This window comes from Geotrypetes seraphini, chromosome 2, assembly GCF_902459505.1.
Source record: "Geotrypetes seraphini chromosome 2, aGeoSer1.1, whole genome shotgun sequence".
Classification (NCBI taxonomy): domain Eukaryota; kingdom Metazoa; phylum Chordata; class Amphibia; order Gymnophiona; family Dermophiidae; genus Geotrypetes; species Geotrypetes seraphini.
This window is the reverse complement of record NC_047085.1, coordinates 154,137,811-154,157,246: the sequence shown is the minus strand read 5'-3', so window position 1 is coordinate 154,157,246 and position 19,436 is coordinate 154,137,811. Positions and strand designations below refer to the sequence as shown.

Here is a 19,436-nt window from a genome sequence, read left to right as displayed (position 1 = left end):
GTGGGTATAATAGTGTAAATGTTTGTGAGTAAGCATGGGAACTATGCAAGCACATGCTTTGAATGGAGAACCTTAATGGTTAGAGCAGGAGAGTAGAGAATGATGCAGGGGGGAAATCTTTCCCTGTCCCCACGAGCTCAGTCCCGTCCTTGCCCCGTCCCCGAACTGTCCCCACAAGCTCGATCCTCATCCCCGCTCCATCTCTGCTCCCATCCACACAAAAATTTAATAGTTCTGATTTTATACTGAACTTATTTTATTAAAATATAAAATGAAACAATATTCTGTACAATTGTCATTTTATAAATCACAATAATACAGAGAAGGATCAATAAAACCCCTGTCTCCCCTCTCCTCCCCCTCACAAATATCCCTTCCACTATTGAGAAAACTGAAATCAAATTACTACAGAATGCTACATAGAAAAATCAAGCTAACAGAATACTTCAGTCACACATGGCAGGAATAGTGTTAGAGGAGTACAACTAGAGCAACTACCCCCTGGTCGGAGAAAGTCCAAAGGAAGGTAAAGAAGCACAGCCTGAGCTTTGCAGTCCCCAGTTATGTCTAACACCAGCTCTAGCAGGATACATATTTCAAATCTGATATATTCTAATCAAAAAATAGAAAAAATTGTTTTTTCTAACTTTTATTGTCTTGCTATTTTATTCTTCAAATCATGTTAGTCTTAGGCACTGGTCTGTTTTCTTTTGTCTTCTCAATTCACTTGCCAGGGTCTCCTGACCATTTGACATTTCTTCTTTCTCCATGTTCACTATCCATCTTCTATCTCTGTGTATGTATTGTTCCCCATATTTAGTGTCTCCCTTCTGTCTCCTATATGTCCCTTTCTAGTATTTCCCCGGTGCCCACATCTCTGCTTTCATCATCTCTCCATTCTATGACCCCCCTCCCCCTGTGTACAGTATCACTCCTCTATATTCCCCCTTGTCCAGCATCTTCCTTCTGCGTTATTATCCCCATGTCAAGCCATTTTCTCTCTCTGTCCATATACCCCCATATCTAGCATTACTGCTCTGTGTCCATATACCACCCCCATACAGCATTCCCCTTTTGTCCCTGTTCCTATGCTCCCATCCATGCCCACCATCTCTCCTCTTTTTGTATATCTCCCTGTGTCGAGCTTCTCTCCTCTCTTACTCCCTTACACCAACATATCTCTCGTACTCTCTTTTTCCTCCCTCCCTCTACTACAGTATGTTCAATATTTCACTCACTATTCCTTCATCCCCTTGGTTCAGCTTTTCTCTTTCCCTTTCCTTCTCTCTCTTCCTCCCTGCAGGTCCTGCATCTCTCTCCCTTCCCTCCAGCCCCATTCCCATGGGTCCAACACCTCTATCCCTTCCCTTCAGCTCCAGCTACCCAAGCAAACCCCTCCCTCCTTTGTGGGTGCAGCAGTAGCCCCCCTCACAAGTCCAGCAGCTCCCTCCCTTATCGCAGATCCAACAGCCCTCGCACCCTCCCCTCCCTGGCTCCTTGAACACTGGCAGCAAAAAATCCCCCAAACAAACACAACAAACCCTTGACTCTCCTGGGTCAGTCCCTTCGCACCTCCCAGGGTGGTCCTACCAGCCAGTTGGAAGCTTCTTGCACGCAGCACTGCTCTGGGAACATTCTTGCTGCCAAGTCCCTCCTTCCAATGTAACTTCCGATAAAACCAGAAGCTACATCGGAAGGAGGGACTCGGTGGCAAGAAGGTTCCCAGAGCAGCGCTGCATGCAGGAAGCTTTCAACTGGCTGGTAGGCCCACCCCGGGAGGCACGAAGGGGTTGACCCAAGAAAGTCACAGGTTTGTTATGGGGATTTTTTGCTGCCAGCTTTCAGGGAACTAGAGAGGGAGGTTGCGAGGGTTGTTGGACCCGTGATAGGGAGGGAGGCGGGCTGCTGGACTTGCAAGGGGAGTTGCTGAAGCACCCGCAATCGTGAGGAGGGAGGGGCTGCTGACCAGGAAGTGGCAAAATCAGTCACAAACCACTTTTCAATACCCCCTTGATTTTCTCCATATGCTGTCACAGTCTGTACTCACAGACTATGTACTTGGGAAATGGTGCTACAGCCTGCTTTAGCTCCTTTAAAATGTAACTGGATCTGGAGGGGTTCTCTGCCTCAAGCCGCAGGTCAGCTGCTATGCAGAGATCTTCGGGCTGCCAGTTGGACTGATCCTCTAATCCCCTGGACCGCGACACACAGTGCATAAAAAATGGGGGGGGCAGGTAAAGTCACAGCTGGTAGGTACACTGAGAACATCGAAAGACCACTACTGATGTCTAACACCGTATACTCAAGCTCCTGAACAAATCAAAGAAGTGAGCAAGTGCTGAGGGCCTGGAACCCTGAGCTCCACAGATCTTCAGCAGGCCGGCTGTACAATTTCCCAAGGGACACACATGTCAGCTGCAGACTCAAACGTCTGCTCTTCTCTGAGAAGGCAGAGCAGTCCCTTTGAATCGGGATCTCAGAAATCTCACAAAAAAATCCGTGAACAAGCAAAAAAGACCCCCTGAAAAATACAGCAAAACAATAAAGAAATAAACAGAGCAAATCAGACACATTCTTGCTCGCTTTCAGAAGGAAGAACTAAAGGGGGCAGCAGAAACTGAGGAGTTGAAAAGCTGTGATTGACATCTTTTGCAGTATGTTTGCTAGCACAGCTGGATAACCTTATGGTTCAGCATACCATCCCTACTGCACTGAAAAAGCGGTTAATGTACCTGGGTTTTAAAAAAGATTTGGACAAGTTCCTAGAGGAAAAGTCCACAGTCTGCTATTGCAACAGACATGGGGGAAGCCATTGCTTGCCCTGGATCAGTAGCAAGGAATGTTGCTACTTTTTGGGTTTTTACCAGCTATTTGTACCCTGGATTGCCCACCTTAAAGATGGGATACTAGGCTAGATAGACCATTGGTCTGACCCAGTAAGGCTATTCTTATGTAAGTGGTGTTCTACAAATATAGTAGGCATATTATTATCATATGTGGATGATGTCATCCATAGAACCCGGTACAGACACATATCAAGTGCACTGTTACTTTAAATACCATATGGGCCTTATTTGATTTCCGGATGAACTTTATGGGATGACTTTTGGAGTAACGCACCCTATAAGGTTGAGAGGGAAAGTTGGTTTTAAGTAGAAAATAAATTTTGCAGAACTGCTTGCCCAAATTGACTGTCTCTTTTGGAGTTGTGTTCTAAACAGTACTGAAAAATAAATGTATGTATTAAGGACCACATAGTCGCATTCTTTAATAGATGCAGAGCAAAAAATAAGCCTCTGATGCAGCCTTGTAGCATCAACCCAGCCTGAGTATAAACATAGGAGATACAGTATGCTAGCCAAGTAGAGATGGTTCTTTCGGAAACTGCAACTCATAGCCTATAAGGGTCAAAGGCAACCAAGAGCTGGCAGGACCCTCTATATGGCTCAGTGTACTCCAAGGTAGTATGCCAGTGCATTTTTTGCAGTCAAAGGCATGAAGGGCAGCTTCTCCAAGATGAGTAAAACAGATTTTATGCTGCTTATCCTAGGAATAAGCAGTGGAATTCCCCAGGCCATCTCAATAATGACCTATTTAGGAAATTATCCAAATCTTTTTAAAACCCTGCTAAGCTGATTTCACCACATTCTGCCATCATATTTCTATGTAGTTTATGTCCACCTCTGAAATGAAACCATATTAGAAGTTAAGAGAGGCTGGTCAAGTAGCCAGGAAAGCAAAGATGCAAATGGAAGAAAAAAATAGCCAACACGGCAAAAAAGGGTGACACGGCTTTTTTTTTTTTTTAGATATATTAGTGATAGACGGAAGTACAAAAGTGGTATTGTGAGACTGAAAGGTGAATGGGAGAAATAGGTAGAAGCTGATAAAGATAAGGCTAAATTGCTTAACAAATATTTCTCATGTTTACAGGTGAAGCACTTGGAGAAGGACTGCAGAAGACAAATGGAAATAGAAATGGAGGTATGGTACACCCTGAATGATTTTCAGAGGATTGTGTTCATGAGGAGCTAGCTAAAGGTAGATAAAGTGATGGGGCTGGCTGGTTTAAATCATATGGTACTGAAAGAACTTAGGGAAGTTCTGATGGCTTCACTGGCTGACATTTTCAATGCTTGATTCGGAATTGGTACCAGAGGACTGGAGAAGTGCGGATATGGTCCCTCTCTGCAAAGTGGAAGAGGTAGGGAACTAAAGGTCCGTAAGTCTGACTTCTGTGATAAATAAATTAATGGAAACACATAAAACAGAGAATAGTGAAGTTTCTGGAATCCAGTGGACTACAAGACCTCAATGCAACATGAATTCACTAGAGGCAGGTCTTGTCAAACAAATCTGATCAATTTCTTAGAAAGGATATAGAGAGAGTGCTAGATGTGGTACATTTAGATTTTAGCAAAGCCTTTTAGCAAAGTTTCTAATAAAGAAACTGAGTGCCCTTAGTATGGGCCCCAAATTGACAGACTGGGTTAGAAACTGGTTGAGTGGAGTGCAACAAAGGTTAGTAGTCAGTAGAGATTGCTCTGAGGAAAGGGATGTTACCAGTGGTATGCCTTAAGGTTCAGATCTTGGGCCTGTTCTTTTTAACATTTTTGTTAATGATATTGCTGAACGGCTTCTGGTAAGATTTGCTGCTTTGCAGATGATACCAAAATCTACAATGAACACCTCTGATGATGTGGATAATATGAGGAAGGCCCTGCTGAAGCTTGAAGAATGGTCTAAAATTTGGCAGCTAAGATTTAAAGCTAAGAAATGCAAGGTCATGCCTTTAGGTTGCAAAAACCCAAAGGAATGGTAGTTTAAGGAGTAAAGAACTATTGTGTACGATAGAGGAGCAAGACTTGGGTGTGATAGTATGTGATGATCTTAAGGTGGCCAAACAGGTTGAAAAGGCAACAGTGAAAGCTAGAGGATATAAACAGGATGGAGTGGTCCAGAGGGCTACTAAAATGGTCAGTAATCTTCAGCTTAAGGTGTACGGAGACAGATTTAAAGATCTCAATATGTATACTTTGGGGGAAATATGATAGAGATGCTTAAATAGCTATGTGGCACAAATGCACATAAGGCATATCTTATTTGAAAGGAAGCTCTGGAATGAGAAGTATAGGACAGGGGTGGGCAACTCTGGTCCTCGAGGGCTGGAATCCAGTCAAGTTTTCAGGATTTCCCCAATGAATATGCATTGAAAGCAGTGCATGCAAATAGATCTCATGTATATTCATTGGGGAAATCCTGAAAACCTGACTGGATTCCGGCCCTCGAGAACTGGAGTTGCCCACCCTGGTATAGGATGAAGGTGAAAGGTTACAGATTCAGAAATAACCTCAGAAAATACTTTTTCATGGAAAGGGTAATGAATGATTAGAACAGCCACCCGGTGATGTTGGAGACTTAAGAGTTTAAAAGAATTTAAGACAGCTTGGGACAAGTATGCTGAATCTCTAAGGGAGAGGAAAGGATAGTGGATGGCATGGTCATATGGTCTTTATCTGCCTTCATTTTTCTATGTTTCTATGTTTGTCATTCCTATTTACAACTTGCTCAACAGTTAACAGGGATAATTTGCAATCTTTAAAATTAGTATGCTCTGTATTTAAGGACTCCTGGTCTACTGTGGTCTCTAATGTGACCTTGCTATCAGGATGCCCTATTATGGTGGTATCTTTTAAAGATATCTTGTTCTGAACCATGTTCTTTTGAGTGACTGTCGGCTATTCCCCAGTTTCTAGATTAAAAACTGCTCTATCTCCTTTTTAAATATTGATGCAAGCAACCTGGTTCTACCCTCATTAAGGTAGAACCCACCTTTGTGGAATAAATTCCACTTTCCTCAGAATATTGCCCAGCTCCTAACAAATCTAAAACCCTCCTCCCTGTACCACTGCCTCATCTACATACAGACTCCGGAGCTCTGTCTGCTACCCTGGAAGTTCTGGATTTTAGTTTCCTACCTAAAAGCCTAAATTTGGCTTCCAGAACCTCTCTATCACATTTCCCTATGTCATTGGTGTCCACATGTACCAAGACAGCAAACTCCTCCCCAGCACTATCTAAAATCTTATCTAGGTGATGCATGAGGTCTGCCACCTTTTAACCAGACAGGCAAGTAATCAAGCAATCTGCATGTCCACCAGCCACCCAGCAATCTATATGCCCAATGATCAAATCTCCCAATCTGGAGTGATTTGAACTGGAGCAGAGAGGGATCCCATGGCTTGTTGACTGTGTTGATAAGGTCCACTGTGGAATTCTAAAGTGAAGGTATGCAAATGAGGTCACATGAACTATCAATGCCATGTGACCGAGCAGCTGTAACATCTGGCGTGTAGAAGTGTGCTTGAGGGTGGAGATTAGTTGACACAAGTGAATGAGATTATTGACCCTCTGCTTGGGTAGAAAAGCCAAATCCTGAATGGTGTTCAAGAATGCTCCTATGAACTCCAAGGTTTGGGCGGCTGTAGATGTGACTTTTGGTAGTTGAGAGTAAACTCTAGAAATTCAAGGAGACAAACTGTTGAGGTTATGGCATGCTGAGCTGCTTGTGATGATGAAGCCTTGATCAACCAGTTGTTTAAGTAGGGAAATATGTGAAAGCCCCAAGAGCAAAGGGTCACTACAACTACTACTAAGCATTTTGTGAAGACACGAGGCGCATAGGCCATAGGATAAATCCAAAGGGCAAGACCTTGTACTGGAAGTGTTAGGGACCTATGTGGAAGTAGAGGTACTTCTAGTGAGCAAATAGGATGGATATGTAAGCATAGGCTTATTTTGAGATCTAGAGAGCAAAGCCAATCTACTTTTCTCTAGCAGGAGTAAAAGGGCTCCCAGATAGATCATGCAAAACTTCTCTTTCAGCCAAAATTTGTTTAAGCCTCAGAGGTCTAGAATGGGTCAAAAGCCCCCAGTCTTTTTTGGTATCAGGAAATATTTGGTGTATAACCCCCAACTCCTTTCCTGCAGAGGAACAGGTTCTATTGAATTTAGCTGGAGAAAGGCCCAGAGTTCTTGGTGAAGGAGGATCTTCTGGAGGGAGTTGAAAAGAAACTCTTTTGGTAGGTGGTTTGGAGGCTTTATGATCAGATGTAGGATATAGCCCTGAGTAACAACTTGAAGCATCCACTGATCTGTTGTGATAAAAAGCCAATGTTGGTGAAAATAGAGCAATCTGTCTTTGATGAGGAGAATGGAAGGTAAATGAGAGGAACACTGGCAATGGTCTCTAGAAAAGGATGACTACTGTTTGGACTGAGAATGAGGTTGAGACTTTTGTGTCTTTGCTGTTTTGCACAGGAACACCGACCAGCAGGGCTAGAGGATGATGAAGATGCTCGACTATAATGATGTTTTGTGTAATAGTAGTATGAACATCTAGATGGAGCAGAGTATCTTCTAGAAGAAGAAAAAGACTGAGAGGTTTGAGGCTTAGACAAAGATGACATGGTGTCTGTGTGTTTTTTTAAATGTTATCAGCCACTTCTTCACTCTTGTCTTCAAACAGATCATCACCCTTGCAAGGAACATCTGAAAGGCGCTCCTGGACTGAAGTTTCCAGATTAGAGACTCTGAGTCAAAATTAACAGTGCATAACAATTGCCACTGCTGATGTTCTAGAAGAAACCGCTTTCATAAAATATGCCTCTAACTAGGAACTCTCTTGTAATAAACAAGTTCTTGAATAACTGTTGGAATTATTTAAGTTTGTCCTGAGGGAGAAATTTCTCTTGCTCTGAAAGATTGTTTAAGCAAGGATTTTAAATAAATAGAAGAATAAAAATAATAGTCTATAATTCTATTTGTGAACATGGATGATTGAAAAATGCATTTACCAAAAGAGTCTAGTGTTCTGGCTTCCCTTCCTGGAGGAGCAGAAGCATAAGACCTTGAACTGCATGAGCATTTTAGAGCAGATTCCACAACTAGAGAGTGATGTTGAAGTTGTGTTCTCTCAAATCCTGGACCCATTTGTATTCTGTACATTGCGTCAAGTATTTTAGGAGCTACCTGGACTAAGAGAGGGGTTTCCCAGGTCTTAATTAGGGTATCTTTCATGACCCTATGTAAAAGTATCATGATACAGGCAGATTGATAGGCTTATGAGCGATAAATCCCCGGGACTGGATGGCATCACTCCGAGGGTCATCAAGGAACTGAAAGAGACGATAGCTAAACTGCTTCAACTGATAGCCAATCTGTCAATCAAATCAGGAAAGATTCCAGAGGACTGGAAGGTGGCAAATGTTACGCCGATCTTCAAAAAAGGTTTGAGGGGAGATCCGGGAAACTACAGACCGGCGAGTCTGACCTCGGTACCGGGAAAGATGGTAGAGGCGCTGATAAAGGACCGCATCATTGATCACCTTGACGGACACGGTTTAATGAGGATCAGCCAGCACGGTTTCAACAAAGGCAGATCTTGCCTGACGAACTTGATGCACTTCTTCAAGGGAGTAAACAGGATAGACAAGGGTGACCCGGTCGACATTGTATATCTGGATTTTCAGAAGGAGTTCGACAATGTTCCACATGAACGACTACTTCATAAAATCGCAAGCCATGGAATTGAGGGTGAAATACTCACATGGATTAAAAACTGGCTGGAGCATAACAGAGAGTGGGGGTAAATGGGCAATACTCAGACTGGAAGAGTGTCACCAGCAGGGTGCCACAGGGCTCGGTGCTTGGACCTGTGCTCTTCAACATCTTTATAAATGATCTGGACATTGGTACGACGAGTGAGGAGATTAAATTTGCGGACGATACAAAATTATTCAGAGTAGTGAAGACGCAGGAGGATTGCGAAGATCTACAAAGTGACATAATCAAGCTCGAGAAATGGGCTTCGACATGGCAAATGAGGTTCAACGTGGATAAATGCAAAGTGATGCATGTCGGTAACAAAAATCTCATGCACAAATATAGGATGTCCAGGGCAGTACTTGGAGAGACCTCCCAGGAAAGAGACTTGGGAGTTCTGATCGACAAATTGATGAAGCCGTCGGCATAATGCACTGTGGCGGCAAACAGAATGCTAGGAATGATTAAGAAGGGGATCACGAACAGATCGGAGAAGGTTATAATGCCACTGTACCGGGCCATGCTGCGCCCTCACCTGGAGTACTGCGTCCAGCACTGGTTGCTGTACATGAAGAACACAGTACTACTTGAAAGGGTCCAGATAAGAGCGACTAAAATGGTTAAGGGGCTGGAGGAGTTGCCGTACAGTGAGAGATTGGAGAAACTGGGCCTCTTCTCCCTTGAAAAGAGGAGACTGAAGAGGAGACATGATTGAAACATTCAAAATACTGAAGGGAATAGACTTAGTAGATAAAGACAAATTGTTCACACTCTCCAAGGTAGGAAGAATGAGAGGGCACTCTCTAAAGTTGAAAGGGGATAGATTCCGTACAAACGTAAGGAAGTTCTTCTTCAGCCAGAGAGTGGTGGAGAGCCAGAACGCTCTTCCGGAGTCTGTTGTAGGGGAAAACACCCTCCAGGGTTTCAAGACTAAGGTGGACAAGTTCCTGCTAAACTGGGACGTACGCAGGTGAGCCTGGACTCATTTAGAGCACTGGTCTTTGGTCTGGGGGCCGTCGCATGAGTGGACTGCTGGACAGGATGGACCACTGGTCTGACCCAGCAGAGGCAATTCTTATGTTCTTATGTACAGTCAGTTGGTGGTGATTCATAGTCAAGAAGCTCAAAATGCTTTGAATGAGGCTCCTCCTCTGTCTTCATTTTAATGGGAAAAGCTTAACCCATTTGCATTATGAAGTCAATAAAAGATATGCTCACTGGTGGAGACTTATGCATTTGAGGTAGAGGAAAAGGATCAGAAGGTATGCTATAGGATTTTTCTGCTGACAAATTTGGTAGATCTCATCAGAGTGGTTTGAGATATCTGAATCTCTTTTGAGTGACTCCTCAAAATACTCTCTCCTAGGCAAATCTGAATTTGCGCATCAAGGACCACTGTCAGTGTGCTGCTAAGTATCAAGGTAGGAGTCAATGCTCTGACCCAGGAGATGACACATGTGTGGAATGGTTCTATTCCAACTTCGATGCTCAACTTTGAGCAGGGGTGCATGGCCTCATCCTCAACTGATATCTCGATTGATCCTTGGGCTAGGCTGAGGCAGGCACAGACAGCTTTAAAGCCTGTGAAGATAGCATCTGCAGTAGTGTCAAAAGCTCTTGCTTGAGCATAGCTCAGATTTCCTGCTGGAGTTTTGGCATTTGCAATGGAAGAAAGATTGGCATGGAAGCAGTCTGTGGTGCATGTTGCCTGGGCATACCTGGGAGGAAACATTATCTGCAATGATGGAGAGCTGATGCTTATTATACACATTGAAGAGATGGATGCCTGGGATGACGCCCTGCCATGCCTAGAAGCAGAAGAAAGTTTTCTGCTTAGCTTTCTTACATGCTACTTCCCCCAGTTAGCGAGGCATGGAGGAAGACGACATTGAGTCTTGCTTTGAAGAAAGAGCCCAATGCTTAATGTTCTCTAAGCAGTCGATATCAGCTGTGTGTTGGATCCCGAATCTCCCACCATGCTCAATGCCGAATCAAAAGGTTTTCTTCACACTGATGTTGTGCAGCTTTAAGTGTCCTCTTTTACATATGCAGGCAGAGGTCACAGGAAATGTCCTGATGGTCAGGATATGAACACACAAATTATTGGGGATCAGAGCAGTACATTTCTTAAAGATGCTTGGCACCCTCTTTGACATGGAGGGAAAAACAACCCATACAAAGTCAAAAGGCTTGATGGCTCAGGGAGCTCGAGTGAAACGTATAATGAAAAGGTCTTGAAGTGGCCCAAGGGCCAAAAAATAAAAAGTGAAGAATTATGAGGAAAACTACAGTAAAATAAAACTGGGAAGGCAAAAAAGATATTTAAGTTTGATATGTTCTATGAAAAACTAAACAGTCCTACAAGGCAATGTTGAGGGGAAGGGAAAGGTACCAGCATGCATGCAATATGGAAAATGCCTAAAGATTTAAATGTGACAGTACACTTGGCAGTGTCCATATCAGGTTTTGTGGATGGTACCCACATGTGAGATTATTATGCCTGCTTATCCTCAGAAAAGCATTCATACCACATAAAGGTGAGGAGTTTGACACATCATTCAATGGCAACTCCAAGAGATCAAGTTTAGGATTCACGTTAACTGAGTTATGGATGGAGTTGAAATTTGTGCTCCTAGTCAGACAGTTGCTGTAATGGCTCAGCTACACTGGGAAGGTAACATAAAATGAAGGAAAAAAGCCATGGGTATCTGTAAATGGAGGCATATGACCCAACAGATGCCGATTTTGATTGAGCTGGAAGGCCAAAACAGCAAGAAGAAACTGCTGGGCCAAAACAAAAATCACATACTAGCTCAAGAAGAACTATGAAAAAACAGACATACTACACAGCCTAGTAAGGGCAAATCCTAAGGTAACTTGGCAGAGAAGCCAGTGCTATTTCTCGTCATAAACACATGCCCAGTAGCCCTGGTAAACAAACTGAAGAAAGGGACTGGGGCCAGGAGTGTCAGAGCTACCTCACCGACACAGTGAAAGGTTTTTACCTTTCCTGAAACCTCTGGAAGATTAATGTCTGTTCAGCTCTAAGCATGATTACATAACCCTGAAAAGTGAACTTGTTAAAATGCCCTCTGAACATTTTTTTTTTAAATAAAAACCACAAGTCAGAAACCTTGTACTGCTACATAGTACTTCCATGGCCATTTTTCTTTTGGAGAAAATCATGTCAGACTGACAGTACAGGAAATTCCAGTTTATACAGAGAATAAGTACAGCACAGAGAGTAACACTGCAAGTTTCTCCTCACTGCTCTATCACTACACCTCAACTCTACTCTGGAAGAACAACTTGTAATAGTGAAAGAATATAGATTTCAACTTATTTTAAGGAATTGGAAAAACTGCGATCGATTAAATTATACTTTTTGATGGGAAGCTCTATGCCATACTTTTAAAATGGAACGTATGTTGGCCATACAAAAGGGACATTATAGGAAATTTATGGATGTTTGGGAGCCATTGACAAAATTCTGTAAGGAGTGATTGTTGATTTTGCCCTTGGATCATACACATCCTGGGTGGGTGTGGAGATATTTTTATTTGAATGCAATTATTGGATATGTAGAAAGGGGGGGATGATATATGTTTTTATTATAAATATAATTTGATAGAATTTAAGTGCTGTTAAAGTGTAAAATGTATGTATAATATGTTGCACTTATTTTTGGCTTTAAAATGAATAAAGATATTAAAAAAAAAAGTCACAACAGTGAACTACTGGAGGTTGCTTATTAAGCACTTGGATTTAGAGTCTGTTGAATTAATGATTTCACTTTTAACAGCAGTAACTTGTTCTGCTGGCACAGAAAGAATCATCTCTTACTTTGGACTCATTCAAATTGAGAAATTGTTTGGGACCCGATAAAAGCATGAAAGCTTGTGTTTCTTTTCCAGATTATGAACAAGTAAGATGAAAATGAGTGAGTAAGATGAGTGCCTAATCAGGGCAGTTAAGTAAGATGAAGATGAGAAGACAGTATTTTAAGTTTTTCATGTGTGGACCTAGCTGATAGTTTAATTTTTTTTTTTAAGACATTTTGTTTAACCACATCAGTTAACATGAATGTTTAAGCAAATGCAACTATAATGTTATTATTTTTGTTAAATAAAACTATTTAAATTGTTAAGGTAATAATTATTTTTTTTCCTTTCAATAAAATACAGCAGAAAAGTTGCCAAATATGAATGATTAATCTATTATACTGGAGATAGTTCACCTCGCAAGAATTACATAATTATTTATTTATTTCTAATGGTATTACCAAATCTATGTATTTCTAATGGTATAGCCAAATCAGTATTTTTAAAATCTAATTGTAAAACCAACCTGAAAAGTTAATTTTCAAAAAACCAAAACCTTCATCTGGTTGTAAATATTAAGATTATACCAGTAAGAATGAGTCTAAATCCAAGATGGCTGCCACCAGCAAATTCATGCTAAAAACGGCAAGTGAAGGCTTCCCTGAAGTTCAAAAATTATAGGGAGAGGGGTTTAGAAAATGGGAACCCAACTCTACCCCCATAAAACCTCAAAATTAACTTTTTCAGACCACCCCAGTTTTCCCTGTGATATGTGGTGCCTGCCTGCCTCAGCTTAGAAGTGCAGCTGGAACAAATGGAGAACTCTGCCTCGCAGGTTCACTCTACGAACTTGGTTTTCAGGCTGCCAGTTGGATCGATGCCGGACTGAGCCTCAACCCTAGGAAAATCTCATACTGCAACAGGGAGAGGACTACACAGCTGGTCCACTATTAAGCCCATCCAAACCTGGATGGAACCAAATAGCCTGTGCTCAGCTCCTGATAAATCAGGGATGCGAGCAGCTCCTCAGGGGATGACCTCCGAGCTAGTCAGGTGTCCCTGAGGGCTGATCCTGCTAGCAGCAGACTTCTACCATGCAAGTCTTCAGCTTCTCCCAGGAAGAGGTCCCAACCTCTGGGCACTGAGCCTCAAACATAGCACAGAACCATTCCCCCCCTACACACACACACATAGAGCAGATCAGAAACACATCTGAGCAACTTGCCTGCAGAAGAAAAACTGAGAGGGCAGGAGCAACTGTTTGGGAAGGAGGCAGAGTTGAAAAGATGACTTGATAGAATTCTGCAAGCAACTTTCAGGTTCAGATAGATAACCCTAGTGTTCAGGACTACTAGACACATTGCACTAGAATGAGTCTTTCTGTAGAAAACCATGATTTAAATCAAAACCACCTAGTTTAGAGTACTTCAGTAGAGCAGATTAAAATGCATAATAAATCAATAATGCTTTTGATTACTCAGAACGGATAATCCTAGTTATTTACATTTAACAGACAATGTTAACAACTAAGTAGCATTTACTGTTTCAGTGCATTTTTCAACAAATAAAACAGGGGCAACAAAACCACAACCTCGAAAGCAAAAAGACAAAGTGGAATTGTCCCAATCAGAATGGTGAGCACTAAAAAAGTGTCGGTTGGGCCGAAACATGTGCATGTCGGGTCGTTGAGTCTTTGGATATATACACAAGATTTTGAACCAATAAAGGCATTTGCATTCATCAGATGAGTTGAAGGACACTATTTTAGTGCTCACCATTCTGATTGGGACAATTCCACTTTGTCTCAGTGCATTTTTCTCCATCTTTAAATAGGTAATATGGAAATAATTTTTCATTAATAGAATCTCATTCACCTCTAGTTCTTCATTCTGTCTTTGCAAATCTTTAAGGATGATCTGCAGCTCCTCTTCATCTTCACTTTCACTCTCACTCTCTGATGAATACTCTTCTGTTTCACTTCGACCATGCTGCTGGCGACTATATGAGGTACAAACGGAAAGCCCCAAATCACAAAGAAACAAAAAACATAAGCATTCATAAGTTTGGGGATAAAAGCTAAATTTTAGGTTCCTTTATATAGACAGTTTACATCTTAAAAGAGCAAATTTTCCTTAGCTATTCTCCATAGAATAAAAGCCTTTTATAGTTTTAAAACTTGAACTTTCTGCTAGAGATAGTCTCTGGCAGGCAGAGCAGAATCTGGCTGTCTTCATTCCATCCCTAGCTCATTTCTTTACTTATAGTCTTAATTATAGTCAATTACTCTAATTAGGACTGTACTGTATTTCATTATCTGCTAAGAGTAGAACACTAAATAAAGCACACAATATAATCCTAAGGTTCTCTAAACTAGTCTAATATATTCCTGGCAGCTTAATAGGGCTTAATTAATCAACTCAGTAATAAGATACAGACAGTAGTCCAGCAACAAGAGGGGTTCTATCCAGTCTTTTGCACTGTCACATGTATGATTATCTCCCAGTTGGCGAGAAGTAATATATGTGTGTGCTTGCTGCTGCAAAGAGCTCCTAGCTCTCAGAGAACTAGTTCATTGCCTTGAGGCTAGAGTAGCAGACTTGGAGGAGCTGAGGGAGACAGAGAAATACATACAGGAGACCTAAAGTCTGGCAGCCCCTGTGCTGCCTTGGGGGTGGGAGGTCTCCTAACAGAGCATCACCCTGGTGAAGTAGGAAATAATCCTGTAGCCAGGATCTGCCCACCAGGGGTATGCGGCATGGCCGCCACAGAGAATATTCCCTGCTCGCCCATCCGAAGCTATTCTGCTGCTGCCGGGGATCCCTCCTTGTTGCCCACCCCACCCACTGAAGTCACTGCTGGGATCCCTGCCTGGCCCCCTCTCCTCCCTCCTTCCCAAAGCCGACCTGATGTCAGAGCAAAGTCTTCTGGGTTGGGGGGTTCCCAGTTACCTCCTTGCCGCACTCGCTCCTTCTGCCTTCAGCTGCTTGCTGGGGGGATGCGCAGCCGGCAGCGGTTCACACACTGCATACAGCTGACCCGGAAACCTTCTCTCTACGTAAGAACAGACGTCAGAGGGAAGGCTTGTGGGTCAGCCACATGCAGTGTGTGAATCACTGCCTGCGTGCCCCCCCTATCAAGCCGCTTAAGGCAGATGGAGTAATTGCGGCTCGAACAAGTAAGGGGACACAATCTTTCTGGGAGAAAGGAGGGGGGAGGAGTGCATTAGGACATTGGAAGAGCACAATTCTGGGACAACGGCTGGAAGGCAGGGATGGGGCACAAACTCAACTCAGAAGGAAGGTGGCATGAACATGGGACACAGAAGGAAGGGAGGGAGGAATGGACAATAATTTGGGACATGGGAGGGAATAGAAAAGGAGAATTGTTGGGCATGATTGTGTGAGTGAGAGGGAAAGGAAGAAAGAGGAAAATTGGGCATAGAGAGAGGTAGAGATGCATGGGGAACAGAAGGATAATAGGGTGAAATGTTAAGATATGGTGGTGGAGAGGGAACAGAGGGACGGACTGAAGGGGATGCAAGGGGGAGGAATATTGGACATAGTGATGGAGGGAGAGATATGGCATGATGCTGGAGAGGGGTGATAGGAGAAATGGGGATGGTGGGCAATGGTGAAAAATGCTGCACATGATCCAAGGGATGAGAAAAGGAGAAAAGTTGGACTCATGGAGGGACAGAGAGAGATGTTGGTTGGGGAATGGAATGAAATCTGGAGGAGAGGAAGTGTGCAGGAGAAAGAAAGAAAGAAAGAAAGAAATACTGGATGCACAGTCAGAAGGAAGTGCAACCAGAGACTCATGAAATCACCAGCCAACAAAGGTAGGAAAAATGATTTTATTTTCAATTTAGTGATCGAAATGTGTCCGTTTTGACAATTTATATCTGTTGTCTATATTTTATACTATATTTTTCTTTTTTTCTATAGTTGTTACTGAGATGATGACATTGCATATTTTAAAGTCATTTGCCTTGACTTCTTTGAAAAAAACACAACCCTGAATATAAATGATAATTAACATTTTCTCTGTATACAGTGTACTTTGGTTTCTTTGTTTTTAATTTTGTGGTTACCATTATGTATCAATAAGATTATATTGCGTGCATATGAAAAATGGATGGAAGAAATTGCATTATAATTAGTACTATTATTATGGGGATGGGGGCTGGGGCAAAGCCTGGAGAGGTCTGGGGCAGAACTTGGGCAGGGGTACTCAGTTGATATTTATTGGCTTGAAGAAATTGAGAAACACTGGGTTAGAGTATATAAGACTGAATAATGAGGTAGATATGATAGACATCTCAGAGACCTGGTGAAAGGAGCACAATCAATGGGACACAGTTACCTGGGTAAAAATTCTATTGCAAGGATAAATTAGATCAAATTGGAAGAGGGGTTGCGCTATATGTTAAAGAGGGAATTTAATCAAACAAAATAAACATTCTGCATGACATAGATAGTAGTGTGAAATCCATATGGATAGAAATCCTATGTGTGGAGGGAAAGAATATACAGATAGGGTTATACTATCGTCCCCGGGATGGAATAAGCAAACAGATAAATAAATGCTTTCATAGATTAGGAAAGCTGGCAAATTGGGCAACAGTATAATAATGTGTGATTTCAATTACTTGAACACTGACTAGAGAAATGTTACATCAGGGAGTTCCAGGGAGGTAAAATTCCTAGACGATATAAATGACTGTTTCTTGGAGCAACTGGTCCAGGAACCGACAAGAGGGGATAGGATCCCAATTATAGAAAGTATTAGAATATCTGAATCCTTGAATGATTTTAGAAAATTGCTGAAAACCCATTTGTTTTCTCAGGCATTTCCATAAGGCAAATTGGTTTTTTATCTGATTTGTGTATATTACTGATGCTGTTTATGTATATTTGAAGAAATTTGTGTATGAAGCTATATACAGTGGTGCCTCGCATAACGGACGCCTCGCACAGCGAACGCTGCGCACAACGAACTTTATGTCTTGATCCGTACAACGAACTTCGTTTCACACAACGAAGTCGCCCGAGCTGCATCCTTCCGCGCAGGCACTGCGCTTAACTGCCCTCTCTCCGCCTGGCTCCCTCTTGCCCCCCCGACTCCCCGACACGATCGGGGCAAAAAGGAGCCCAAGCCCTCTTGCCCCGCCGATTCCCCAACTCCCCACACAATATCGGGCCAGGAGGGAGCCCAAGTCCTCCTGGCCACGGCGACCCCCTAACCCCACCCTGCACTACATTACGGGCAGGAGGGATCCCAGGCCCTCCTGCCCTCGACGCAAACCCCCCCCCCCCCCCACCACCGCCCCCCCCCCCCAAGAACCTCCGACCGCCCCCCCAGCCGACCCGCGACCCCCCTGGCCGACCCCCACGACACCCCCAACCCCCTTCCCCGTACCTTTCTGTAGTTGGCCGGACAGACGGGAGCCAAACCCGCCTGTCCGGCAGGCAGCCAACGACGGAATGAGGCCGGATTGGCCCATCCGTCCCAAAGCTCCGCCTACTGGTGGGGCCTAAGGCGCCTGGGCCAATCAGAATAGGCCCGGGAGCCTTAGGTCCCTCCTGGGGGCGGGGCCTGAGGCACATGGGCCCAACCCGACCATGGGGTGTCGTGGGGGTCGGCCAGGGGGGTCGCGGGTCGGCTGGGGGGGCGGTCGGAGGGTCTTGGGGGGGGGCGGGCGTTGGGGGGAGGGGGGGTTTGCGTCGAGGGCAGGAGGGCCTGGGATCCCTCCTGCCCATAATGTAGTGCAGGGTGGGGTTAGGGGGTCGCCGTGGCCAGGAGGACTTGGGCTCCCTCCTGGCCCGATATTGTCGGGGAGTTGGGGAATCAGCGGGGCAAGAGGGCTTGGGCTCCCTTTTGCCCCGATCGTGTCGGGGAGTCGGGGGGGCAAGAGGGCTTGAGCTCCCTTTTGCCCCGATCGTGTCGGGGAGTCGGGGGATCGTGTCGGGGAGTCGGGGGGGCAAGAGGGCTTGAGCTCCCTTTTGCCCCGATCGTGTCGGGGAGTCGGGGGGGCAAGAGGGCTTGAGCTCCCTCTTGCCCCGATCGTGTCGGGGAGTCGGGGGGGCAAGAGGGCTTGAGCTCCCTCTTGCCCCGATCGTGTCAGGGGTGCCAGGGACCACACGGAGTCACCCACCGTACCACCCGATTCGGGTAAGCGCAGGTATCGGTGGGTGGCTTATTTGCGGGGGGGGGGGGGTGCCTTATTTTACATTTTTTTCTAAAAAGGGGGGGCTGTCTTATTTGATGGCCCTGCCTTATCATCGGGGAAACACGGTAGGAAAAAAAAAAAAAATGAACAGTTAAGTCCCAGTTTTTGCCGCTGAGACTCTGCCCTCTCTCACTGTAAAATTAGACTCTACTTTGTCTTTAAATTTAAAAAATGTGTGTTGTTTTAAAAAACAATTATGTTTTTAGATGTATCTAAATAAAAATAATAACCAAAAATTTATCTTTTTTTATGTCATCTTAGCATATTTTATGCTACAGAACGAATTATTTTTTTTAACATGTATTGTTATGGGAAAACGCGTTTCACATAACGAACTTTTCGCATAACAAACTTGCTCCTGGAACGAATTAAGTTCGTTGTGTGAGGCACCACTGTATTTTATGTGCGTATTTTGTAAACTGCTGAGTATAGTAGATAGGTGGTATATACATATTTTTAAAATTAAACTATTTTAGATTTGGTCCTTAGTAGAATGCAAGGCATAATACAAGAGGGAACTGTGTTGGTTCTGCTGGGAAATAGAATTGATCACCATTCCTGTCCCTGCGAATAACTGCGGGAAACCATCCCGTTTCATTCTTTAGGGCTTCTTCTACAAAGCCGTGCTAGTGGTTTTATCTAATGCACTGGATTAGCGCGCTAGCCGGAAATCTACCGCCTGCTCAAAAGGAGGCGGTAGCGGCTAGCGCATGCGGAAATTTAGCATGCGCTATTCCGCACATTAAGGCCCTAGCACGGCTTTGTAAAAGGAGCCCTTAGTG

General features: G+C 43.7%; 1 protein-coding gene across 3 annotated transcripts in view; it reads right to left on the bottom strand.

Annotated features, from left to right (window-relative positions):
- RALBP1 (ralA binding protein 1) overlaps positions 1 to 19,436 on the bottom strand; it is a 112,433-nt gene that overhangs the window by 5,988 nt on the left and 87,009 nt on the right. For all 3 annotated transcript variants that reach the window (XM_033934061.1, XM_033934060.1, XM_033934062.1), the window contains exon 9: positions 14,300 to 14,423. In XM_033934061.1, coding sequence (XP_033789952.1) covers positions 14,300 to 14,423 — 124 coding nt within the window. The remainder of the gene's footprint in view (positions 1 to 14,299; positions 14,424 to 19,436) is intronic.